This window comes from Cricetulus griseus, chromosome 3 (assembly GCF_003668045.3).
Source record: "Cricetulus griseus strain 17A/GY chromosome 3, alternate assembly CriGri-PICRH-1.0, whole genome shotgun sequence".
Taxonomy (NCBI): Eukaryota; Metazoa; Chordata; class Mammalia; order Rodentia; family Cricetidae; genus Cricetulus; species Cricetulus griseus.
Genome location: NC_048596.1, coordinates 17000023 through 17026895, shown reverse-complemented (window position 1 = coordinate 17026895; position 26873 = coordinate 17000023). Strand labels below are relative to the sequence as shown.

Genomic DNA, 26873 nt, shown 5'->3' with positions numbered 1-26873 from the left:
GGCTACTTTGTAGATTATCCAGTGACCACCCTGACGACAGTTATTGCTTTCTTATAACTTTTGCTCTGATCACTATACATTTTAATCCTTTTTAAAAAATTTTTTGAAAAACTGTGCTTTGGTTTTATGAGACAGGGTCTTAGTATGTAGCCTTGGTTGTCCTGAAACTCGTTTAGTAGACAGGCTGGCTTCTAACTCAGAGATCCACCTGCCTCTGGCCCCCAGGTACTGGAATTAAAAGCATGTGCCACCACATCCAGCTTTATTATTTTTTAATGAGTGTTTGCCTGAATGTCTGATACCACAGGTAGTATCCCCGGAGGCTACAAGATGATTCAGAACCCCTGGGACCGATGGTTGTGAACCACCATGTGGGTTCTGGGAACCGAACCCAGGTCTTCTGGAAGAGCAGTCATTGCTCTTAAACATTAAGACATCTTTTCCTACTTTAAGTTCTTGAGACAGCATCTCATTATGTAGCCCTGGCTGATCTAGAGCTCAGAGGTCTGCCTGCCTCTGTCTTGTGAGTCCTGGGATTAAAGCCATGTGACTAATCACCTCAGATTTGAGAACTTTAGACTGTGTCACCTTCAAATGACATTTCGAAGTCAGGGTTGGGGTAGTTCTCAGTAACACATGTTCCTTTTAGGCAAAATGGTCATGACGTCCTTGCATATTCTTTGGTGATGTATGCATATAATTTTTATCTGTGGTTGACAAGGTATGCTTTAAGAAAATTTTAAGAAGAAAATTTAAATAGAAAATGAATTATGATAGACTCTTGAAAAATGTGGCTTTCTTCTAAGGCTGTTACAGAAGCTTGAATTCATCCCAGAATTCACACTATTGGCAATGTTAGCTTATTAAGAAGCTGTTTCAGAAAACTTGCTTTGAAAGGAGGAATGCAGAAATGCCAGTGTCAGAGTAGTCCACCCTCACTACTCCAGCATCTACCTGAAACACATTACTTTCTTTTAAAACCTACTTACCATTGAAGTTCAAATAAATGGTCTTTGTTTGGAAACAGTCTTACTATCCTTACTCATAAGCAGTAAGGCACATCAAGTAGACATGAGTAAGGATAGTAAGGATAGCCTCAAACTCACTACACAGCCTAAGATTAGTCCTGAACTCACAGAGATCCTCCAGCCTCAGCTTCACAAGCGCTGAGGTCAGATGTATGCACCACATGTCTTTTAAACTAAAAACTATTAATTAAAGTTTCGGGTTGTTTTGATTTTTATAGCCTCTCTAAGTAGCCCAGGCTTGCCTCAAACTTGCATAATCCTGCCTCAGCTTCCTGCATTATAGATATGCTCCACAAAAATGGTTTTTAAAGGAAACAGAAAATTGTTCCAAATTGGGAAGTCCTTCCTTCTCCAGTCCTGTAAACAAGAAAAGGACTGGCCCTCTACTACCTGCTATGCAACCTGCAGCTCGCAACCACCTTCACAGCCCAGTGGAATGAACTAGTATCTTCTTCTGCTTATTTCCTAATTTCCTGCCCATCCTTCCCATTTCAGAGCAGGCAGGCAGCAGGTAGAGGGAAAACACGAGGGTGAGGCTCTCACAGCAGTGACTATTCCTGGGGAAATAAGGCACAGGAACCATGGTACTGAGTTTTATTAGTGGTTTCATTAAGGTTAACCCTCTAGGAATGAGGGCACAAAAGCCCACGTGGCCTCCTCAGATCTCATAGTGAACCACCTGCTCGGGTTCTTTGGTAGGATCACCGCCTCGTTCCAGGTACAGATTGTTGTAAGGGTATTGCTTCGGCCCCTAAGGAAGAAAACAAAAACCAAACCCATACAGGTCAGCAAGAACAACAGTCATCCAGCCAATCCCAGACTACACCCTACTCCAGTTAACAATCATGCAGAGCAAATGGGTATACAGTAGCCTCTGGTCAGACCCAGCTGAGCTAAAATGGCAGAAGCAAGACTCCTTGCCCCTGCTCAACCCACAGCAGAGAAACAGCCTAAATTGTAAGAGAAGTGGTGCCTGCCCTGCAAGTGAGAAGTGGGGAGGGGGAGTCCGAGCCAAAGCTTTCTAAATGAGACGATGCAACCATCCATCCCATTCTCTCTCGGGGTCGAGACAGACTCAATCTCCTTTAAGTCACTCAGCCTCTAATGGTTCCACCACTAAAGTGGCCTAGCAAATGAGGCGTGCAGGAGCAGCGGTGGGGGAAAGCACAGAGGAGACACGGCTGGGATGTGCTTTAGGAGCTGCTGGCTTTACCAACAAACAGCTGCCAGAGAACACAGCTCAAAGGGAGGAGAAAAGGGTGATGTGCTTACAGAATTGAAAAATGGAAGAGCTACACTGTTTCCTGCTCTCCTGAAGTGAAGTTAGTGCTCACCACTGCCCCACATGCTCTCCAGCAGAGAGTCCCTGGGGCTTGGCAAGAAGTCTCGTGTCAGTGCACACGGCCGTCCCAGCTACCTTCAGGGTATTATCTCTGCAGAGGTAGCACTGGGCAGCTGACTGCAAACACTGCTGCTTCCCTGCCTGTGGGCCCCTTGCCAGCACTCTGGAGACTACTCCCAGATCAAACTTCCTAAGAAGCTGGCCCTCATCATGTCAGCCTTCTAGTCAAAGCCCAAATAGCTCCCTGGTACTAAAGGCAGTCCCAGACACCCCATGGCACAGTCTACATCTGGTACATAGTGGAGGTCGTATAAATAATTGTTCAGTTAATACACCACTATGCCATAAAGTCCAAATCCTCAGTTATGCAATAAAAGCTGCCCAATGGAACCAATCAATTCACCTCACAATGTTTTTAGTATCATGATCTTCAATTCTAGATGCATTTTATAATTATCTAGAGACTGTTGAAAATATTGACTCTAGAACCCTATTGTTGAGCCATAGAATTAGGACTCCAAGAACCAGGTCTGAGGGATATGAATGTATTGTAGTTCTCTAGGAAACCCATAGAGCTGGCTATCTAGGAACTGTTTTCTATAATGGCTGCTTGAAATCTTTCAATATTTTAAAATTACATTTACTTATTTAATATCTAGGTGTGTGTGCACACTCTTGCCATGGCACTCATGCAAAAGTCAGAGGGCAACTCACATTAGTCAGTTGGCTCCCTTTTCCCATGGGGGTCCCAGGGATTGAACTCAGGTCAATAGGCTTGGCGGCATTTCACCGGCCCTATTTTTATATATCACCTAACTCACCATCCTCCCCACTCCTACAGTTCTCACCTGTCTCTCACCGTTTCTCTGATTTCCCTACCACCCAAATCCTATTGTTTTAGCCTCTGGTTTTAATCCTACTCCCTTGCAGCAGCTTGCCCCACTCTGTACATTACTACAGGCATCCATATACAAACCATGCCAGGCTCTCATATATATGTTCAAATGACACTCATTATGTCATTATCTAAAATTTCTTAAAATGTCCTTTACGCTGGGAAACATATTTTCTATGTTCTTTAAATTCCTTGAAACATGACTGTCTATGCTTACTATAGACAACTGTTCCAGTACCCTGCAGAAAGTGCAGGACAAGGTTTCAGCTCTAGATATTGTGACTCTGCCTTGAAAGGCCATTCACGATAATATACCTGGAAACTCTGAACATGAGCTTCCATATCCTCATCCACTATTTAGAGAAGTCTGTCTTTTCAACTAGACTGGTCCACGGTGTGGCAGAGGTGGAGCAGTGCTCTGAGGTTTGTGCTGGGCTGCTAGGGAAGGCCTTTCATTTTCCTATTTTCTAAAATTCTGGGAAGCCAAACTTGGTATTGGCTAGTTTCCTACTCCAGCGACTTCACTCCCTCAGGAAAGGAGGCAAAGCAAATATGCTTTGGGGAACTCATAAAATACTCACCACAGGCTGGTAGGAAGGGAAAATCGCCCCAACCCAGAACATGAAAGCCATGAAGGCCACGAAGCCGAAGAGATGTTTACACATGACATGCCAAGAAACAGGTGTAGGGGATGTATCCACACGGTTCCTGATATACATGTCTAGGTCCCAGTGCATCTGTGGCAGAAAGGCATATAACCATCACAAACTACTCTTCCTGCAATAAACAGGTGTGCTGGCTAGTTTTATGTCAACTTGAAACAACCCAGAGTTATCTGAATGAGGGGAACCTCAAATGAGAAAATGCCTCCATAAGATCCAGCTGTAAGGCATTTCCTTAATTAGTGACTGATGTGGGAGGGCCCAGCCCATTGTAGGTGGGACCACTCCTGGGCTGGTGGTCCTGGGTTCTGTGAGAAAGCAGGCTGAGCAAGCCAGTAAGCAGCTCCCTTCCATGGCCTCTGCATAAGCTCCTGCCTCCAGGATCCTGCCCAGTTTGAGTTCCTGTCCTGACTTACTTTGATGATGAACAGTGCTAAGGAAGTGTAAGCCAAATAAACGCTTTCCTTCCCAACTTGCTTTTTGGTCATGCCTTTTCATTATAGCAATAGAAACCCTAACTAAGACAGCAGACAATCTAGAATGCCCAGAGCCTGATACAAGGCTTAACAGAACCATTCCACTCCCTGGGGACAATATTCTGAGAGCCAGGCCCAAGACACAACCAGCAAAGATGAATTCTGGTTTCACCGAAGCTAGCTCAAGCATGACGTGCACGATGCTCACAGGACACGGGATTCTGGGTACCCTGCGAGTTCATCCCGTGTGCCACAGGTAGAACTCTGGGTCTCACAACATTGGACATTGCTTCTTTGAGCAGAAAAACTTAGCAAAAAAGTACTATATAAACTAAAGAGAGTCCCAAGAAAACAGAAGGAAACAGAAAGAAAGGAAAAATGGGCAATGGCTTTCTCACCGTTTCACCCCAGTTCAACCTCAGGTCTGAGTGGTCCCACTCATACCATGGATCCCTCTCCTGCTGGGATCGGTCAGGGAGCTTCGGGTAGTCACCGTGCCTGAAAGACAGACATTGAGAACTTCTGGAAAGGGCTGTGAGCAGTCGCTGACAATTCAAAGCCCTCCTCTCAAAGAGTAGAATATAATGACTTCATTTAAGGATAGAAGAACCTACCCCAAATCAACATCTCAAGTTCTAGGACTAATAAAAGAACAAAAAAGTTCAAACTATAATCAGAGGCTGTGTTGAATTCTGAAACAACACGTCCTTATCTTCTTACAAAGAAAAGTCAGACAACTCTATATTTGGACTAAAAGGGAATTTTAGCAATCAATTATCCCATTCCTTCATCAGACAGGTTCTAAATACAAAGCCATCCACGTCTGTTGGAATAAAAACAAAAAAAGGGGTACACATTAGAAAAGGCCTTTTTCCCTCCACAGCTACCGTGGGGCTTCTTAGTCACAAGTTGATGCACACCCTCTTGCTTCAGACGCCTCATGGGAGGTCTTGCTTAGCGGGGGTTCTCCCCCAACAAGTCCAAGTTTACCTTATAGAGACTACCACCCAGAGTGTTCCTGTCCACAAAACAGCTAAACAAACAAACAAAACAGAAAATGATGGCAACTGGGACACATGTCAAAGCAACTGACTGGAGAGAAGAACAAGAAAGAGGTGCCGACAGGAGAAACTCTAACACAGGAAGTGAGGGTGATGTTTAACCACTGTACATAGTTAAGCAAGCTACTTGGATACAGGGGCAAAAGGGACTGACACCAACCGGAGAATGAATGTTGACGTTTAACTTGCTTAACGGTTGATGCGATTTTCACACACCTAAGGTCAAACAAAAAAGGGGGGGTGGTGGTGGTGGGGTGGGGACAAATTTTTGAAGAGACCTATACAGAGTGTACACCATCGTCTGTGACAGGAGCACAGCTCCAGCGCGGTCACGTGCCCAGATGACGGCACCTGAGCCCCGCAGATGCTCCATCTAAATGAAATCCAGTGCTCTGGATGGAGCCAGGGAAGAACGTTGCTGCGCTGGAGTCCTCGGGGGAGCCATTAAAACCTCGGCTTCCTCATTCGAGGGAACAGCCTGAGCCAAGGAAAAAAAATTGAAGTTCTCTGGGCTGCAGCTGCTCGCTCGCCCACTCCTCCCCGGCGGGTCCGAGCGAGAGCGTCGGGGGGCTCGCCACCCTGCGCCTCACTCACCCCGTGCCGTCGTCCGGGTACGGCTCGTAGTCCTCCACGCGCAGATTGTACTTCTTGGCGGCGGCGGCCCGCTCTTCCGGGGTCCTGGGATACGGCCCGGGCAGCATGTCCTTGGTCATGTGGAAGGCTGGACGCAGAGGGGGGCGCGTCAGGCGGGCGCGGGGCCCCGGCCACCCCGAAAGCTCGGAGCCGCTGCGCCGGACCCCGGCAGCCTCCACCCCGCCCCCCCAGGGCCGGCCCCGGCCGCGACACCGCCGTCACCCGGCCCAGCAGGCCCCCTCCCCGCAGCGGCGTCCCGCGCGTTGCTGCGGACCTGTCCGTGCCCCCAGAGGCACCACGCCGCGGGTCGCCCTCCGCAGCCACCGGGCTCCCAGGACCGCAGCCCCGGCCGCCGCCATCTTCACCTTCTCAGCCGTTCGCCGCGCACATGCGCAAAGGCGACTCACGGTGGCCGAGCGGGGCCAAACGCGACCGGCAAAACCGGCGCAGAGGTCTCCGGGGTCAAGCCGTGGTAGAGCCTGGGCGGTGAGCGGATGGCAAGAAGGAGAGAAAACAAAGCTGCTTCTGGTTTGCTCTTTCAAGCTGTGCTGTTGTTGCTTTTCGCCCTCAGCTGACTGAGGCCCTTTCAGGCGAGCCCCCAGAAAACATTTCAGACAAACGGCCAAAGTAAAATAGGCTTACTCTTTCCTCAAGTTGCCTGTCTCCCCTCCTCGCCCCCATCGACGTTTCTGCCTTCGTCCTCACGCGTAGTCGTCTTTCAGATTTAGTTCTTGGTTTTGTTTGATCCTTTCTCCAAATCGGTTGACCTCTTTTCTTGGATGCTCGGAGTTAGATCCTTAGTCGCAATTCATCTAAACGTCCCAGTCACCTCACCCCCCAACAAATGTAAAACCAGGCCTATTGCCAGAGGCGGCTCTCCCGACACTGCCCCGAACCTGCCATTGGCCAGGAAAAACAGATTCCAAACCCAACACAATTAACAAACTCTAACACAGTAGCCTGGAAGACATGTTTGCATACTATTAAGTTTTCATTTTACTTACTCGAGTAGGGTTTGGATATTTTTTACATTTTATGAGTACGCACATATTTCTATCAACTCTTAGGACAAAAATCACTGAAATAGAATCCGTTCTTAAAGAGCGACAAACACAGACACATAGTAATCAATGTATAAATTTGGGGAGGATTACTGCAGCGCATTTTGTCCTCTTGTAGAGTCGCTAGACATCAACAGAATTAATTTGGCAACATCTGCATTTAATTAGTAGCAAGCCCAAGAAACAATACCAATCTAAGTTGTTTAGGATGTCATTTATGCACAATATAATTTATTCTTTTTTAAAGAAAATTATGTATGTGTGTGGGTGTTTTCGCCTACGTGTGTATTTGCGTACATACATACGTGCACCGTATGTATGAAGCGCTGGAGGAGGCGGAAGAGGGCACCAGATCCCTAGAACTGGAGTTAGAAGAGATCCCACACTTACAGTGAGTGGATTGTTGGTCCTCATGCGGGTGTTAGGGATTGAACACTGGTCCTGGCCCTCTTGTCAACTGGAAGAGTAGCCAGTACTCATAACCTTTGGGACAGCTCTCCAGCCCCACAACGTGTAACGAATACAACAAGCTTCACGTGATGGTGTATACCTTTTGTAATGTCAACACTTGAGATGTGAAGGCAGAAAAATTAGGAGTTCAAAGCCAGCCTGAGCTACATAATGAGTTTAAGGCAAATCTGAGTTACACAAGACTCTGTCTCATTACATTGTCTCTGTACATTATAAAGGTGTGTAACTATCATTTTGATCTAATTCTAAAATGTTTCATCACTCCCTCAGAAAAATTCTCATACCAACTAGCACATTTTCTCTATTCCCACACATTGTGATATGTTTTAATGTTTCATTTATTTTTATGGCTAAGTGATAGTCTGTTGTATGGATATACAATACTATATACGTATCAATTAATGAACATTTGGGTTGTTTTCACTTTGGGATTATTGTGAATAATGCTACAAAAAATATTGTTGTACAGGTTTTCTGTGAGTGTACATAGTATATTTTCTTTTTTTCTTGATTTGTGGGTTTGTCTTGCTTTTTGGTCTTGTTCTCTAGCTTCTTGAGGCAAGGTCTCACTCTGTAACTCAGGCTGTCCTTGAACGCATTCTGGAGCCCTGAATAGCCTCAAATTTGAGACCCTCCTGCCCTGGTCTACAAGTGCTGGGATTACAGAGACATCACACCAAGCTTGGATGTATGTTTTCAATTCTGTCGGCTATGTCCTGAGAATAGATTTGCACAGTAATAGGATGTCTTGTATGATTCCTTCTCTGAAAAACTCCAAGATGTTTTTTCAAAGTAGCTGCACCGGTTCCCATCCATCCATCTATCCCCCCTCCCCCCGGCCCCCAGTGTCTTTTTGTCTTCGTCAACACTTGCTACTTTCTTTTCTGTTAAAACCAGCCTTGTGGGCATGGATGGCATCTTTCTTGCACTGTTCGGAGACTAGGAACTTTTAAAAACCGAGATCCATCTTTTGGATGGATCTGAGAGATCCAAGGTTAAGAAGTGGACACCTGGTGATTGTCTCCTGATATGTTATTCGGTGGCAAAAGGCAGGAGTTGAAGGGCCAGGGACCACATGTAAAAGTATCAGTTGAACTCTAGCCTTCTTATAATAAGGGAAACTCATTCATGAAGGTGAATGTGACCTCCCATTAAGCTTCGCTTCTCAACATTTACATTGGGGGTTAAATTTCCAACACATACTTTTTTTAGAGCAACACACCCAAATGATAGCAGTATCTCATTTTCATTTGCTTAACTTTGATGACTTGTGTTATGTAGCAAAGAGAATGGAAAAAAATAAAGATGAAAGGAGAGAAATAGCTAGGCAGTGGTGGTACATGCCTTTCTCTTGTTGAGACAGACTCATATAGACCAGGCTTCCCTTGAACTTGCTATATACCTGAGGATGATCTTGAGCTTCTGATCCTCCTGCCTCTACCTCCAAAGCACTAGGGTTGTAGGCACACACTACCATGGCCAGTTCATGTGGAGCTTGGCAGCATCCCCAGCACTTGGTGCCAGCTAGCAAGCACTCTGCCATCTGAGATGCATCACCATTGCTGTCCTTTGTACTGTCTCAGTGATGTTCTTTGGAACTCTGCTTTATCATGAAAAATATCATGTTAAAGTCTCCCAAAAGGTTCTACTGTGAATATTAAGATGACCATGTGGTATTTTTCTTCTATTAATAGATTACATTGATTAACATTTCAAATGTTAAATAAACCAGGCATTCCAAAAAAAATTCATTTTGTTATGGTGCCTTAACCTTTCTGTATGGTATTAGATTTATTTTGCTGGGAACTTTTGAATGTGTATTCATAAGGGATATTGACCTGCTTTTCTTTTCTTTTTTTGTTTTGTTTTTGTTTTTGTTTTTGGAGACAGGGTTTCTCTCTGTAGCTTTGGAGGCTGTCCTGGAACTAGCTCTTGTAGACCAGCCTGGACTCGAACTCACAGAGATCCGCCTGCCTCTGCCTCCCGAGTGCTGGGATTAAAGGCGTGCACCACCACCACCACCACCACCACCACCACCACCACCACCACCACCCGGCCTGACCTGCTTTTTTTAACTATCTTCATCTCGTTTTAGTATCGGGTAATGCTGGCCTCATAATGAATCTGGAAGTCTTCCGTCCTCCTATGTTCCTGAGGAATGTTATTAATTCTGCTTTAAGTATTTGGTAGGATTCATCAATGAATTCATATTGTTTTAGGCTTTTTATATGGTATTTGAATTTTTTCCTAATGTAGTTTTGATATGAGTCGTTATATTTTTCTATTTATTTTTGAATTAGTTATTATAGTTTTGTTTTTACAGGAATTCCTCTATTTCATCTAGATTCTCTATTTTTATATACACTTGTTTATAGTATTTTATATATTCCTTTTTATAATTGTAAAGTCTATATTATCTTCCTGCATTCATTCCTGATTTTAGTGATATGAACTTCTAGGTCTGACTTATTTTTAATTTCCAGTGTTATAAATTGATGTATTTGGAAAAATTCAAACATTGCAGATAAAACCTTGACTGCTGCCAAACCCCTTCACAGAGATAACTCTGTTTTCAGTTGGTTATATTATAGTTACTATGCAGCATAATTATATAGTTATGACAGTGTATTAATTTCTATTGCTGCATATTAAGTAAATTTTGTTTTAGTGTTCTTTAAATAAGTCATAAAATTAGTAGCCCAAACAATACCAACTTATTTTCTCACATTTCCCAGGGTCCCACTGCTCTGAAATCAGGGTGTTCCCCATGTCATCTGAGGCTCTCTATATAAGCATGGAAGTTATCAGCAGAATTCAATGATTTGAATTTGTAAGGCTTGTTCCTCACTTTGTTAGTCTTTCTCAGCTAGTGAAGAATTCACCTGCCATTCTCTGCCAAGTGGCATATATGGTCCTTCAAGGCAAACCAGACAGCATGTGCTTTGGCTTCAAATCTTCAAGACTTCTATTTCTGACCCATAAGCCCAGATTTAAAGGGCTAGAGAGGTAATGTCAGCCCTACTCAAGATAGGTCTCCATTTTGATGATCTTGAAAGTGAGTGGTTAGGGACTTTGACTACATCTTTGTCATATAATAAATCTAATTACAGGAATACTACCCTGTCATAGAGACAGGTCCTGCTGACATTTAAGGGGATAGACTTAAATAGGACATATTTAAGTGGGTGCAAATTTTGGCCTCCTGTGAGCATACATTAGTACTATCTAGTAAGCAAGCAAAGCAATCGATATAGTCTTTTATAACCAGTATATTTTTTTAAAAATGTGGATGCCTGTGATTAAATAACATTGGTCTTGTTGCAAGAATATATTTAATAGGAGAGATGGTTACATATGCAAAAAAATAAAACCCTCAAGTGATACTAAATAAAAGAATTCTTCCCTTGGTTTTATTTTATTTTTATTTTTTAAGAGACGGTGGCTGGGGCTGGAGAGATGGCTCAGAGGTTAAGAGCACTGACTGCTCTTCCAGAGGTCCTGAGTTCAATTCCCAGCAACCACATGGTGGCTCACAACCATCCGCTATGAGATCTGGTGCCCTCTTCTGGTGTGCAGATATACATGGAAGCCGAATGTTGTATACATAATAAATAAAATATCTAAGAGATGGTGGCTTGCCATGTTGCCCAGGCTGCCTCTGAACTCTTGAATTCAAGTGATCTTGCTTCCTGCTTCAGCCTCTGGAGTAGCTGGAACTATAAAAGCCCTTGATCTTTCTTCCCTTGATTCAGCTTGCTACTAATCATCTGTCTAAGCTTTATCCAAGATCTACGTGATAATTGTTTTTTTCTAGCGACTCCTTCAGTGGGTCTAACGTTGGCTTCTCTCCGCACCCATGAGAGCAAAGTTTAATAATTATACTTGCCTCCTCCTTTGCCTCTGTAGGCTTGTGCATATTTCGTTAGTCTCATTATTATTTTTAATATTGTTAATCTCTTTTCTGAGGATCTAATCGGGTCGGCCCAGAGCGGAGCCTAGGCTGCAGTGCTGCAGGTCACCGTTCGGGAGAGCTCCTTCCACCCGGGGCCCCACCTCTCGCAGCTCATCTCTATGGTGTGCGTCGGGGTTGCTTCCGGAAGGGGTGGGGCTTCCGCTTCCGGCGGGGCCGCTCATCGAAAATGAGGTGGGGGCGGGGCTGCTGCTGAAGGGGTGGAGGAAGGGACCCAGTTAGGGGGGCGGTGGGGAACTGGCGGGGCTGCGGACTGAGACCTAGGGGGCGGGAAAGACAGGTGGCATGTCAGGAGAAATTGTTGTGAGCTTGACAAGTGCAAATATCGTCGGAAAGAAGTGATTAACTCCTTGGAATTCCCTGACTTTTCTGATTTTCTTTTCTTCTTGCTTAGGAGCCTGTGGTGCTGACCGACACAAACCTTGTGTACCCTGCTCTGAAGTGGGACCTAGAATACCTGCAAGAGAATATTGGCAACGGAGATTTCTCTGTTTACAGTGCCAGCACCCATAAGTTTTTGTACTATGATGAAAAGAAGATGACTAATTTCCAGAACTTCAAACCAAGGTCCAGCAGGGAGGAAATTAAATTTCATGAGTTTGTTGAGAAACTACAGGATATACAGCATCGAGGGGGAGAAGAGCGGTAAGTTGCCCAGTCGGTAGAATTAGGGCATCCGCTCACGTTCCTGTGCTTGTTTGAAGGTGTGGTGGAATTGGCTAAGAATCTGGTTCCATTACTGAACGAATGACAGTTCTGCTCTACTGTCCTGTAAGGGCTTTGAGTCCTTGGTGGTTCTTTCTAGAAACTTGAGGGATGAGAATGATATTAGCCTTGAACAGTGAATCTGATTGCCTGTCTTAGGTAGTTCGAGTGACGGTTGCCTTGCAGGGTCTATCAGATGAAAGGCTTGAATATGTCTAGGCAGAAAGTACCATAAGGCTGAAGGCAAGCATTCCATTTGGGAGGGCTGTCCCAGGGTTCCAAGTTTTCAAGATAAGCTCAAAGTGAAAATCTTATTTAAAACCTTTTGAATTTGGGGGGGGGATGTATTTTATGTGTATGGGTGTTGGTTTTGTGTTGTTGTTTTGGGGTGTGTGGGGCAGGGTCTCACTCTAACTCTGGCTGGCCTGGAACTTGCCATATAGACCAAGATCCTTTTGTCTCTGCCTTGAGTGCTGGGATCAGAGACATGTATGGGTGTTTGCCTGTATGTATATCTTGTGTGCGTGTATAGTCAGTGCCCATGGAGGCCAGAAGAAGGTACTCCATCCTCTGCAAATGGAGTTACAGACGGTTGTTAACTGTCATGTGGGTCCCAGGAACCGAACCCCAGTCCTCTCTGCAGGAGCTCTTACCTGCTGAGCCATGTCTCCAGCCCTTCTGACCTTTTTATCTTATTTTATTTATATTTTATGTATGAATGCTCTGCATGTATACCTGCAGCCTGGAAGAGGGTATCAGCTCCTGTTATAGATGGTTTCCAGATGTCATGTAGTTGCTGGGAATTACACTCAGGACCTCTGGAAGAACAGCCAGTACTCTTAACCACTGAGCTATCCAGCACTGCTTCTGACTTTTGAAACACACACACACACACACACACACACACACACACACAGAGAGAGAGAGAGAGGGGGGGGGAGAGGGAGAGAGAGAGAGCGAGCATGAAAGAATGAGAATAATTGCTTGTTGGATTTAGCTCTGAAATTGACAGTTTGCAGTCTTGGTTCTTGAATACTGTCTGGGTTAAGTAGTTTTTTATGATTTGGGGTTAAGGGGTATCAGGATCCTTTAGCTTTGGGAAGATCAGAACAGATGGTTTATTTTGAACCAGTAACCAAAACTCATTTGGCAGAGTGATTCTTTCTTCTTTGTTTTTATTTCCACTTTTGAGGACAGCTAGTTATATAGGTTCCAGTCAGTCCCACAGTGTAAAATTGCCCCTGGAAGACTTTCTTTTGCTCAGTACTTAGTAGTGAATGACTGTCCTACATTTGGTGGCCATGTTTGGAGTTCTCTGTAGCCTCCTATCTTCATTCTCTTTCTGACGTCCTGTCAGCAGCACGTACTTAAGTGAATAAAATTTTAAATGTCTGGACCAGTGAGGTGGTTCAGTGGGTAAAGAGACTTAGTCCTCAGCTTGTCAACGTGAATTTATTCCCAAGACCAACATGGTGGAAGAAGAGAACCAGTTCCCACAAGTTGCCTTTTGACCTCCACATGTATGCTGTGAAATATTTGAGCTTTTATTATTCAGTTGTAATAGAAATATTGTTTATATTCATTTCTGGAAGTGTCTCTAACTTTTTTTTAAATATCTATGTTATAACTAGGCATGTTATAACTAGGCATGGTGTGCAAATACCTGTAATCATAGCACTCAGGAAGTAGAGGCAGAAAAATCAGGAATTCAAGGCCAGCCTCTGTTATTGTGAGTCTTGAAGGTTGCTTGTAGCTGGCTTTTCCAAGTTACTGAGATTTCTAATTAATTTTGCCATAACTGTTAGGTAAGATTTAAGGCAGTAAAGTCCATTATTTTTCACTCTCATGTATGTTTGTCGTGGGTCACATCATCTTGTTGATTCTTGGACACAAATTGCCCCAGTAGTTACAATCTAGAATCTTGCAGTTGGGTGTAACAAAGGGGAAAATGGTAATGTGGAGTGTTTTCTTAAAATTATACTTGGAAGCAACAACACAAGTCCCTCTGTGGGCATTTCATTGGTTAAAGCAAGTTAAATAAGACCGTCTTAAGTGGGCACCAAAGAGTTAACTTTTCACAAGGAAGGAGAGTGTTAGAATAGGCCACAGTGGTCATCAAGGGCTAAAGGAGATGTGTCTGGTCTCAAGAGTCTGAAAGGATAGGCTTCCAGGAAACTAAATTGTATGGTGTTTCCCTTGTGCACATTCTTGTGTGACGCATTGGATTCTTAGGCAACCTGTACTGACCCAGGTGTTAAGAAACAAATCTTTAAAGAACTTGTTGTGGAGCAGACCTTAGACAGGGAGAAAGAATTCAGCTCTGTGAATCCTTGTTGAAGTCTTGCATGGCTACAGCTGTTCTCTGTTGCGGATGCTAGTATCAGATTTGGGTTTCCAGATGGAGAGGTCATACCAGGGACTGATCTGGCACACTGATGGAATTTTTTTTCTTGGGGAATGTAGGTTGTATCTGCAACAAACGCTCAATGACACCGTGGGAAGGAAGATTGTCATGGACTTCTTGGGTTTTAACTGGAACTGGATTAATAAGCAACAGGGAAAACGTGGCTGGGGGCAGCTGACCTCTAACCTGCTGCTCATCGGCATGGAAGGTAAGAAATGTTTCGGAAAGCGTGGCCTCACCTCCTGCAAACCTGATCTCTAATCCTTCTCCTCCACTTACTAGCTCCAAGACTCTGAATAAGTCACTGAACTTTTTAAGGCCACAGCTCCCTCATCTGCTGAGGAAAAAGCTTATTATAAATGGCTGCCACAGTTAAATGAAATAATGTATATTTTAAGTCTCTTAGATAGTGTCATGCAGTCTTAAGACATTTCTTTTCCTTTCTCTCTGGGCAGTGGTGGCACACGCCTTTAATCCCCACTCTTGGAGGCAGAGGCAGGCAGATCTCTTTTGAGTTTAAGGCCAGCCTGGTCTACAGAGTGAGTTCCAGGACAAACCCTGTCTTGGAAAACAAAACAAAACAAAATATTCTTTTCCTTTCTCAGTTGCTGTGTGAGAACAGGCGCTGAGATAGAGAGGCCTCCTTGAAATGTCATTGCTTCTCAGTATATTGAGGGGATTTTACTCCTGTAAAAATGGAAACTTTTTTTTTTAAAGACAGGGTTTCACTATTTAGCTCTGACTGTCCTGGAACCCGCTGTAGAGACATGGCTGGCCTCCAACTCACAGAGATTCACCTGCTTCTGCCTCCTGAGTTCTGAGATTAAAGGCATGGGCCACAATGCCTGGCAAAAACACTTATAATATGGTTAAACCTTATCTCTTAAATAAATATTTATGGAATTCAAAATTGAAAGGATACAAATAGGTTTTAGCTATCCATCTTCTCCTCCCTTTACTCCCAGGCTCTCAGTTTCGGTCTCTAGAGGCACTTCATGGTATACTAGTTTGTATATCTTGCTATGTATATATACACATAAGTAAATATGTTGTGATTTTTTAATGGTTTTTAAATTTGTAATTTTCCATGTGTATGAATGTTTTGCCTACATGTATGTATGTATATGCATGTGCACCATTTGTATGCCTGGTACATCAGAAAGGGGCAATAGATCCCCTGGAACTGGAGTAGGATGGTTGTAAATCATTTTGTGGGTGCTAGGAATCAAACCCTGGTCCTCTACCAAAGGAACAAGTGCTCTAAACCCCTGAGCTGCCTCTCCAGCCCCGTCTTCTGTTTTGAGTAGGAAGAAGTGTGTGAGTGCTGTTCAGGGTTATTCTCTTTCCATTTCCAGTGCCAGCTCAGGGCTAGACCATCTACAGCTGTGTGCTAAGTGGTGCGTAAACATGGTTGAACAAAAAAACAGAATAATTATTTGATGTCATTGACCTAATTGAGCCCTCAATCTTCTTTCATTGGTATTTCAGCACTTACTGCTCTTTAAAACCAAGTTTTGGCTTTTCAGAAAGAATACAGCTCTGATTTCCTTGGCTCTGGGTTAATCCCATTGCTTTCCTTTGCTGTGGCCAGGTGCCAGGAAGCAGAGGCCTCTTTTGTTTGAGGGTGCCCTTGGACTGTCCAGTAGGAAGACAGTTGTTTGGCATATTTGGCTGGCTCGCAGGATGTTTTGTTTTGTTTGTGACAGGCTTTCACTATATACCGCAGGTTGTCCTGGAGCTTCCTTCCCATGTAGCTCAAGGTATCCTCACACTCTCAGCAGTCCTTTTGCACAGCCTCCCTTGTACCAGGATTACAGGCATGTAATCACCACCACGTCCATCTGCAAATGTTTTTTAAATCAGAGATTACACAGAATATACAGATGTGATCCTAGTTATGCAGGAATAGATGAAATGTGCATTAGGGCAGAACTAATTCAAGGTAGCAATATATGTATGCGGGTATTTATATTAAAACTTGTGGTGCTGGGACTTGAACATAGGCCCTGTGCTTGCTGGGCAAGTGCTGCACCACTGAACAGTCCCAGCCATTTTAAAAACATTTTCATGTTGAATCAGGGTCTCATTAAGTTGTCCATGCTGGCATTACAGTGCCTAGTCAAGGTGACATTCTAAGCAATGTCTCTTAAACTCTACCACCCTTTCTTCAGTAATTTAGTAATCTTTCTCTCATTGAGAGTCAGCAGCCTCAGTGAGCCCCAGTGTTGCTCTGAGTGATGCTGTGTCCCATAGGTGTGGTGAAGTGAGAACAGCAGTTGAGAATCTTTGGGCTCCAGAAGAGCTCCCTGAAGCAAGAGCATATTCCTAGAACCCAAAGTCACTAGTTAGCACCTCAGAGAAGATCATGTGTACTGTTGGTATCAGCCATGTCAGTGCCCATGGATTCTTGCCATAGTCAGGAAGAGTACAAGCTTGTCAGCTGCCAGACTTGTTTAGTGAGCTCTTGCTGCCACTCAGGGCATCAGTCACCACTGAGGACAGTCTGCTAACTGATGATGACCTCACCCATCGGGGGTTGCGAGAGTCTACTGCTCATGAAATAGGACACCTGATTTACTAAGAGTTGAAATTGCAATTTACTTTGACTTTTAGCTGGGGGAACATCAAGACTTCACTCCAGCACTAGGCTCTGTCTGTGTCTGACCTGTGCAGTATATCTACTGCCTCAGCTAAGAAAATGTCTTCTTTCTTACAGGAAACGTGACACCTGCTCACTATGATGAGCAGCAGAACTTCTTTGCCCAGATAAAAGGCCATAAGCGATGCATCTTATTCCCTCCAGATCAGTTTGAGTGCCTCTATCCATATCCTGTCCATCATCCCTGTGACAGGCAAAGCCAGGTGAGCCTATGTGGTCTGACAAGGGTATAGACCTCCAGGTTCTAAAAATGCCTTTGAGATCAGAGGCTGGAATACTAGCCCTTCTCTTTGGGGGTATGTCAGGTCTGCATTTCTGGCTGGTCTTGCCTTACAAACAAGTCCAGAGAATAATTTCACAGTGTAGCCTACATGTTCCAGGCTCCTGTGATGATCCCCAAACATTTGTAAGTATAAACAGAGCTAATTGTTAGGAGGCAAACTCCATCATTAATGTTGGTAGACTCAGATTACTTAGTTTGCTTTTTTTTTGACTCAGTTTCATCAAAATATGAATGCCTTCACTGACTTTAATAATTGTTTTCTTTTATCATATATGCTACTACTTTTTGATAGGGAGATAGGTAAATAAAATATTTTCTGTGTATGAGTGTTTTGCCTGCATGTATGTATGTATGTGCACCATGTGCATGCCTGGTGCCTGTGGAGGTCAAAAAAGGATGTTGAATTCCCTGGAACTGGAGCTACAGATGGTTGTGAGGCCACCATGTAGGTGCTGGGAACCAAATCTGGGTCCTCTGCAAAAGCAACAAGTGCTCTTAACTGCTGAGCCATCTCTCCAGCTCCCAACATCTCTTCCTGAGGAGACAGTTGCCTTGCTCCTTCATGCAGGAGTCTCCTGGTCAGGATTTGTTTGGGAGAAAACATTTGGACAGGTTTGGGTGACAGATGATCCTAACTCCTCATATCCTAAGGCTTTTGAGGAGTTCTTTAGAGCTCAGGAGCACTGAAATCTAGAATTACTTAGCGTGTAACAAATGAGCATGGACTTCCTTAAGTTGTTCTCTGAGAGGGGCAGTTAATATCTGTTGTATCTTCTGCATACAAACTCTGAAGTTACTTTTTAAGTCTCTCTTTTCTTTAAGCTGCCACAGCAAGCTTTAATTGATCTTTTTTCTTTCTCTTGACCTTTAGGTGGACTTTGACAATCCTGACTACGAGAGTTTTCCTAATTTCCGAAATGTGGTTGGTTATGAAACAGTGGTTGGCCCTGGTGATGTTCTTTACATCCCAATGTACTGGTGAGGAGGCTAGGGATGGGGGCCTCTTGGGAATACTTTCTTTCCTGGTCCCAGAAAGCTTTATCTGTGTCCCTTCTTAGTTGTAGGATTAGCCTGCAGGAAGACTAGCATGTCCAGACATAAGCATACTAAGCATAGAGGACAACTCTGTCTCTTAGGAAAGGAAGACAGTTGCTCAAATTGAAAGAGATCTGTAGTTTCTGTATCCACCTCTTCAGTATTTGGAGACTGAACGTCACAGCCTCTGGCTTCTGGCCCACTGTTGTTTTACAGGATGAGCATAAAGCTCCTGCTTCACTGTTTCCCTTAGCTAGGCTATGCTAGTTTTCCATCCTTGTCTCTGGAAAGTAAACAGGAGACTCTTTCTTTTCTTTTTAATAGGTGGCACCACATAGAGTCATTACTAAATGGGGGAATTACCATCACTGTGAACTTCTGGTATAAGGTGAATATTAGTGGGTTTTGTTGTTATTGTTGTTCACACACACACACACACACACACACACACACACACACACACACACACACACACGCGTGTGCACAGAGAGAGAGAGGGAGAGGGAGGCATTTAGAGAGAGAGAAAGGGAGGGAGGGAGGGAGGCATTTAGAGAGAGAGAGAGAGAGGGAGGGAGGGAGGGAGGGAGGGAGGGAGGAAGGGAGGGAGGCATAGAGAGAGAGGGGGGAGGCATTTATTTGTGTATGTATCCATATGGAACTGGGGCTGGGGTGAAGAAGGTATAGCATAGTAAGTGAGTGGTTTTGGCTGGGATGGGTTGTGGGTTAGCCTGGAAGTTGTTTGCACAGAGATGGAGAAGAATACAATTAAACTGTTTTTTTTAGAAGCAAATATGGTACTAGAGCTGAAAGCCTGTGTTAAAGGTATTTCCTGAGCTACTGCTTCCTTTGTAGGGGGCTCCTACCCCTAAGAGAATTGAATATCCTCTCAAAGCTCATCAGAAAGTAGCCATCATGAGAAACATTGAGAAGATGCTTGGAGAGGCCTTGGGGAATCCACAAGAGGTAAGGGCTGGTGATGCTCTCTGGAGCTCCCCTTGTCTCAGTGGCTGCTTTCTCTTCACAGACTTTATTTGTATATTTAGGAAATCTTGTTTTCTGATGAGAGCTGGGCTTGACTGGTGGATCCATTATAATCCGTTCCATGCTAGTAGTAATGTCTGCCTTGGGGCGCGTGTGCCATCTGGGGACCCCTGAGAGGATTCTTCTGGAATGGAAAGTGTGTAATAAAGCGTCTTCTTGTGCACTCCCAGTTGGGTCAGGGCTGCTCTAGGTAGTGTTGAGCCCTGCTTCTCACCCAGGTATATCACTGGTCCATTGGGTAAAAGAAGGAGGTTTGAATTTTAGTTGCCTTACCCCCTTCTACTGGTTAGCCTCAACATCAGAGATGCCTAAGTGGTTGAGAGCACCAAGACTAACTGCAGGTGGCCTTTTGTTAGAGTAGAGAACCATTTAAAATTCTTGGTACATTGGAGAAACATGCAGACACACTTGCAGGTGTTTGGGTGTTCACTGGTCCTCGGATCATTGTATTCTGTCTGATGGGTGTTGCTTGTAGATACACAGGGTATTGTAAAAGGGAAGGAAAAATAAACTGGACCTCCAAAGGGTCATGCCCTAGAATACTAAGTTGACATTCAGGAAACTTGATTAGAACAAGGTCCAGTGATTACTTGTCCTTGTCCATGGCTAAATATTGAATGTCTCCAGGCACATTTAGTCTTACTGTAGGATCAGGAGACAGGCAGTTCTGATGGGCTCCTCATATTATCTCTTTACAGGTGGGGCCTTTGTTGAACACCATGATTAAAGGCCGTTACAACTAACCTGCCAGAGGTCAAGGCCTCCTGCCAGGTGACTGCTATCTCGTCCACATGCTTCGTTGATGAGGACAGGACACTCCAAGCACTAGTATTGCACGCTGCACTTAATGGACTGGACTCTTGCCATGGCCCTGGAGGCAGGTGTTTGGGGCGAGGCAGGGTAGATGACTCCACTCCCATTTGGAAAGATTTCTCACCCTTGCCTTTTGAGCCCCAGAACCTTCCCTCTTCGCCCCCCTAAAGTCCTGCATTCAGTGTGTGGAGTTCCAGCTTCTGGTTGTCATCATGTCTGTGTTAGTCTGTCAACCTCAGGGTGTGTGTATGTGTACATGTGTGCATATGCATGTGTATACACACACATGCATGTATCTGTTCCAAGTTCCCTCTTCCTGGACCAGGATATCATTCTGGATCTCAGCTCCTGTCTCCTGAAGCCTCAGTGCCTCAGCCTGAGAGAGGAGATGCTCCTGTATCCCTCCTACATCTGGGTTGTGGTGCCAGAATGAATCTGCTCATCAGTCTGCCTTCTGCCAGTTTTTGCAGCATAGTCAGGCTACAGGCCAGGTAGCAATAGCTGCTGGGTCCCAGTGGGGACACTAGAAGGAGGCTTGTCTTTGGGAGACCAGATAGCCTTCTGGTGGAAGAGGATTAGATAGGGGTCCGGTTGAGAACTACAGACTCAAGCCATACATAGAAGGTAACCTTGAGAATCTAAGAACAGAGGATTGTGCATATGTTCCAAATTGCAGACACATGCAGCTATTCTCTTTCAGTACCAGCTCTTGCCCCTGTGCTAGGCATGGAGGTAGTTCTAACTCTAACTTCTTTGGGCTCCAGGGGTATGGACCTCTGCATGTGTGTATATACCTGTGCACACCTGTGTGTGTGTGTTCACACTTGCCATCCTTCTTGCTTACCAAGGTTCTCTACTGCTTACCTTGTCCAATGTGACAGTACAGTGTGAACCCCAGATACTGCCTGACTTAGCCTATAGCTTTTAAACTCGGATTTTAGCCATCCTATCTTGGTCAGATCTCACTGCAGCCTACCTAAAGCTGACTGGCTTGAGCCTCCAGGTCCTGTGTGTTTCCCTGTCCAGGCCACATCCCCTGCTCCTGCTGAGTTGCCTGGCTGAATAGATGAAATGGGATCAGACTTAGGCAGCTAACTCAATACCTTTCATCCACCTCAGGGCAAGGGCAAAAGTGTCCTCTTGCCTCTTAGAGCCAGCGCCTCTGCCAGACCCAACGTAACGTTGCATGACAGCTAGAGTAGGCCAGCTGGTAGAGCATGGGTAGGGTTTACTTTTCTGTTGGTAGCTATTTATGGGAACCTTCTCAGGGCTGCAGTGTAGAGCTGGGCAGCTCAACGTTACACAACAGAGTGCCATCGTTCACATCTGTTCAGAGGGAATGGGGCCCCTGCAGTTTGGCAGAGTGGTGGCCCTGTGTCCACTTACCTCAAGTCCCTTCTCCATCATCTTTTTCTCTAAAATCTGAGTGGGAAGTCTAATTTTATTCACTTCTTTCCCACTGTTTTCTCCCATCCCCCTAAGTTTGACCTCTACTGTCTGAGCTGTGGCTCTTAGCCCTGAAGCTCAGCCTACAGTGCCCCATGGACTGAGAAGATGCATGCGTATGCTTGTGCACACCTGTGTACGTGTTCTGGGGGCTTTGATTCAATGTGAGTATGCAGACATGGTACCCTCTCAAGTGTAGCTCTTCAAATACAGCCAGTGCTGGGCATTGTGATTGCAGTAAACTCCATGGCCTTCATCTCTTTGGGGAAAGAGGAGTGCAGCAAGAGAGCAAAGCAAAGCAGGGTTAGTTTGGCCATCAGCAGGCTGTTTTCATTCTCAGCAGATCTTCTGTGTTCCTGGCTCTGCCCTCAAAGGTGTTGGATCTGTAGGAGGGAATCTGGGTCTGCTTGGTTTATCCTTCAGGGTACAGGTCTGACCTAGGGTGGTTGGGGACAAGGAAAAAGAAGTAAACTTTGGGACCGTCTCAGGATTGGTCTTGATGCCATAGCTACCCCTGATCTTAGACACCTGATGTGTGCCTGTTGCCTTCAGCCCTGTCCCTCACAGTCATGCATGTCAGCTTCTCACTTCACAGATGAAGAACCGGCTGAGAGGAGATGAAGAGTGACAGTCAAGATCAAACCTAGTCTGTTGGGCTAGAGACCCGCCCCTGCCCTGCTCTGCCTTTGGTTCTTCCAAATCCTGTCAGTTCTCTACCTCTTCTTGGTCTTGTTCCCTAGGCAATGTGCAGGCAGGCTCAGGCAAGTGGGTGTGGAAGGGTTAAAGTCTTCGGGGGCTCCAGCTAGAGACATGGAAAAGCTGCCTGGAAAGCCTTCTTAACAAGAGACGGGTGCAGGGAGCAACTGTAGAAGAGTGAGTTCTGGATCTGCTGAGGGAGGGGTACTGTGTACCCTTGAGTTTAGTGCCCATAGCTCCTCCTCTGAGCAGGCTTGTGCTTCAGAGTTGAAGTAGCTCCAGATCACTGGATTCATGCCCTGCTGTGCCACTTCCTCCTGGGGATGAGATGCATGGCCTTCCCTCACCTAGGTTAGGGCTGTTGAGGCTCAGATTCTCCTTGCAACACAGGAAGCATTGCTGCTGCGGTGTTCACCCATTCTAATGGTAGCATGGGAGTCAGATGTGCCAAGGAAGGTGGAGACTTGGGCTTGTTAGGGGTTGGCTATGTTGCAAGCTTCCATTTTTACACCAGCAGTACAGTGAAAACTACTGTTTTGTGAAGTCAAATATTTGCTGGGGGGTTGGAGATATGAGGTGGAGGAGGGGCTGTTGTGGGCATCAGTTGAGCAGATGCCCAGGATGCCTGGGGGAGACCAGCTTCCCCTACAAATCAGAGCTCTAAATTACAAGGTTTTTACCAACGCGAACAGTTGGGGGAAGTCGTCTGCTCTCATTTGCGTAATGGTTTCTGTCACTGGTGATTAGACACAGGATGAAGGAAAAGAAATTTGACAATTAGGAATGAGCCATCATTAATCTGAATCTGTTAGGAGACGGAGAAGGGAAGGATCCTTACCAGTGGGACAGCCCAGTATGGGGAGACACTCCCTGTCTCTGACCTGCAAAACCTTCTGGGCCACTTTGGAGTTCCCACAAGTGTGGGTGGAGCTTGCATGCCTTCACAGACTAGGAGTCCAATCCCAGCTTGAGATGGGTATAGAAACAGACATCTTTCTGCATGAGCCAACAAAGTTCAAGATAGAAGAGTAAGTATTAAATACAAGCCCTGGGGCAAAGAATAACAGTAGGGTAGTTTTGATGTGTGCTTACTGTTATGGGAAGTGTCTCAGTAATAGTCAACGCTGCTGGTCTCCCAAATGTGACAGGTATATGTCACATTCCAGCACTTCAGGTTGTGCAGGAAACCTGATCTTTCTCAAGCCCCACACATGTGTGGGAGTTGGAAAGGAGGCCATGTGAAAGTGTCAGAGCTCAGATCTGCAAGGTAGGCCCTGTTGTGAGGGAGAGGATGGGCACAGCTCCCCTTCAAGCCTCTCAGCTGCACTGGCTTACTCTGGATCAGTGCGGCTGTGGCTGTGGGGAACATCAAGGTTCCTGGCTCAGACTAGTGACACAGTGACATAGCTAATTATTAATAAGGTGTAGAGAATCCAGCTTAGATCTTCCAATATCCTTGATTTACCTCAATATTCACCCTGCCCCTTCAAATGCCTAAGACAATATTAATCTGCACCAAGTAGTCCTCATCCTTAGTGTGTTCCTTAGATCCCAGGCCCCCTCAAGGGTTGGGATGGGTTTCTGACCCTTTCAAATGTGAACTTCTCAAGGATGGTGCTATCTCACTCCTTGGTAAGTTCCCTACCTCTGTTGTCTTTCATCCTTCAAACTTGGTGCAGAATTTAGCAAGGGCTACCAGCAGTGACCCTCTGACCAGTTTTGCCTAGATGGGGTAGGTGTGGGGATGAGAGAAGTAACTCAGAGGTTCTGGAGACCCGGGCCTTTCCAGTTCCGACCTGTTTCTCTTGGCATCCTCTTAATGCACCTCTGTGTGGGTCTTTGAGCTTGTTCCCACCCAGGCTTTCAGTGGCCTCTTTACCAAGGCTCTTTGCCTCAAAGAAGCCCTCTGGTGACAAGTGCTGGACAGCTTGGCTCTAGGAACCCTCTCCACAGGGTTCTCCCTGATCCCTCTTCATTTCTGACCTCAGGGAGTCTGTTGACTTTTCCCTGGTTAGTCTGTTTTGTCTGCTCTGTCCTCTTGCCGTTCCTGTCTTTACTTGCTGGCTCAGTTTGTCTCACTCTGGTGGTCCTTACTGCTTGTCCTTCAGTCAGGTCTTTAATTAAAGATACAGGGGGCCCAGATTGAGGCCAGATGAGGACCTTGGGGACATTTCTGGAGGATCAAAGGCTCAGAAATTGGTGTCCTCAAGGCCCGGGGCCTGTGAGTAGTGATGCCTTGGAGACAATTAGAGGGGCCTAGAGAGGTAACGGACTTGGTGAGAAGAGACTGCTAGAGAGAGGCCAGGCTTGGGAACCAGGCTGGAAGGAGTGAACTTTGTGTTTCCATCTGAATGTGTTCTTGTGCCTTAGGGTCCAGCAGTTCAGGGATGAGAGACATTTTCTGAATGTCTCCTAATTTCTCTCAGGTCTTTGGCTCAGTGTCACAGCGTCTGACAGACCCCTGCGTTCCAGAGGTTGCTAGAAGGGGAGCAGCTTATTGAGTAGGCTGGTGTCGAGAGTGGAGGCCTCCACGAGGAGGCTGCAATGGTAGGGGAACAAGAGAAAGGAACCCAGTGGTCAGCTCATCACTAGATGACACTGTTCCTCCAAGAGAATAAGTACAAGAACTGGTTCAAAAAGTCAGCTTGAAGCTGCCCTCCCTCCTCCCTAAAGTCTGGTTTGGAGAAGGAATGTGTGTCCTTTAGCTTTCAAGGGGAAATGGTCTAGTGTTTAAAAGCATGCATTTGGGGGTCTGATACCTTTGGTACACATTCTAGCTTGCTACTTACCAGCTGGGTTTGACCTTGGTTGATTCTTTTAACCTCTCTGAGTCTCAGTTTCCTTTATTATAATGATATGTGGGGGTGGGGTGTGAAAATATCTACCTCAGGGTTGCTGGATTAACTGAAATGATGTCTGTAAAGCTTTAGCACAGTGCCTGGCAAGCACTTAATAAATGGCTGTGGTGGTGGTTTATAGTATGTGACTTATTTGAAAAACTTGAGTTCAGTGATGTATAACAGATTTCCAGTGACTCATCTTCTTGGTACCTAACTCCATGCTTCTTCTACCTGGTCAGTAGACTCCTTCTCATAGCCCTGGGGAGGTGCTTTCAGCTTTGAGCACATCACAGACAGACAGGCCATGGAAGCTCAGTGGCTCCCCATTCCACATGGAGAAGCTGTTGTCCCTCACATGCTGAGGCGCTACCACAGGTGTGAGCACCCACCCCTGCTCAAACCAGTCCCTTTCTCTTGTTGGTCACTTCTGACTGTCACAGATCCTGTCACCACTCACATCTAAATTCCTCAGTAAGAGTATGACAGCTGAGGCCCCTTTGGTTCACTTTTATGCCATTCAGTGTGTTTATTTTTTTATTCTTTTGGTTTTTCGAGACAGGGTTTCTCTGTGTAGCTTTTGGAGCACTCGCTCTGGAGACCAGGCTGGCCTCGAACTCAGAGATCCACCTGCTCTGCCTCCCGAGTGCTGAGATTAAAGGCGTGCGCCACCAACGCCCGGCCATTCAGTGTGTTTAAATTACAAGTGTGTTAAATGGCAGAAGGAATTAAACTTGAGAAAATGGGTTTTAATAGGTACTGTTTGTTAAGTACTCTTGTCCAGGCACTGTGCTGGTCCCTTGTCCTGAGTGCTCTCTTTTCCATAGGGAGTTAAGGATGCACAAGGACAGGCGTGTTCCTCAACTGGGTACTCACAGTAGAGTGGGCCTTCTACAGGAAGTGATACAGGCTAAGTTAATGACTGGAGATAAATAGCTGCCCAGGGGTTGGGGAAAGGTAGAAGGCATGTTTCCATGTTTCTACCTGGGTTTCTCTTGCCTAGTCCACAGGGTTTGCCATGAATCCCTCCAGGGACAGGGCCAGGTGTAGGAACACAAAAAGAATAAAACCCTTTGGTTGGTCACGGAAATCTGAAAATCTGGTTGCTGGTCCACATTTGTTGTGAAGGGCAGATACATCTGGAGTGCCCCACTGTCCTCACATACCGTCTAGCCTCTGAACGAGACCATGTGGAGAAGGTGCTACTTAGACCTCAGCCTGAGATACACTTGACTGGGTGGGGTTCTCTGCACCACCCCCAGCTACTATCTCATGGTGCCAAACTTGGGAGGTTTCCCTCCATAGCCACTCAACCTCTCAAGCCTCTGGCACTTGCCCCATGGGGGAAGGGCATC

At 45.5% G+C, this 26873-nt stretch overlaps 2 protein-coding genes across 3 annotated transcripts; one reads left to right on the top strand and one right to left on the bottom strand.

The window, feature by feature from the left end:
* Positions 1-1608: 1608 nt before the first annotated feature.
* Positions 1609-6891, bottom strand: Ndufb8 (NADH:ubiquinone oxidoreductase subunit B8). 2 transcript variants are annotated; one of them, XM_027407224.2, is made up of 5 exons: positions 6740-6891; positions 6059-6185; positions 4802-4901; positions 3847-4002; positions 1609-1779 (listed from the first exon to the last, which is right to left on the bottom strand). In XM_027407224.2, exons 2-5 carry the CDS (start codon positions 6175-6177, stop codon positions 1687-1689), a joined length of 468 nt encoding a protein of 155 aa, XP_027263025.1. In that variant the 5' UTR covers positions 6178-6185; positions 6740-6891; the 3' UTR covers positions 1609-1686. The 2 variants fall into 2 exon arrangements, with proteins under 2 accessions (XP_027263025.1, XP_027263024.1); XM_027407223.2 differs by lacking the exon at positions 6740-6891 and adding an exon at positions 6372-6527.
* On the top strand, positions 6486-25662 carry Hif1an (hypoxia inducible factor 1 subunit alpha inhibitor). The gene is made up of 9 exons (XM_027407225.2): positions 6486-6583; positions 11602-11773; positions 11994-12244; positions 14768-14916; positions 17425-17570; positions 18522-18628; positions 19010-19073; positions 19538-19648; positions 20425-25662. The coding sequence occupies exons 1-9, from the start codon at positions 6486-6488 to the stop codon at positions 20467-20469; spliced, it is 1143 nt and encodes a 380-aa protein (XP_027263026.2). The 3' UTR covers positions 20470-25662.
* The last annotated feature ends 1211 nt before the right edge of the window (positions 25663-26873 follow it).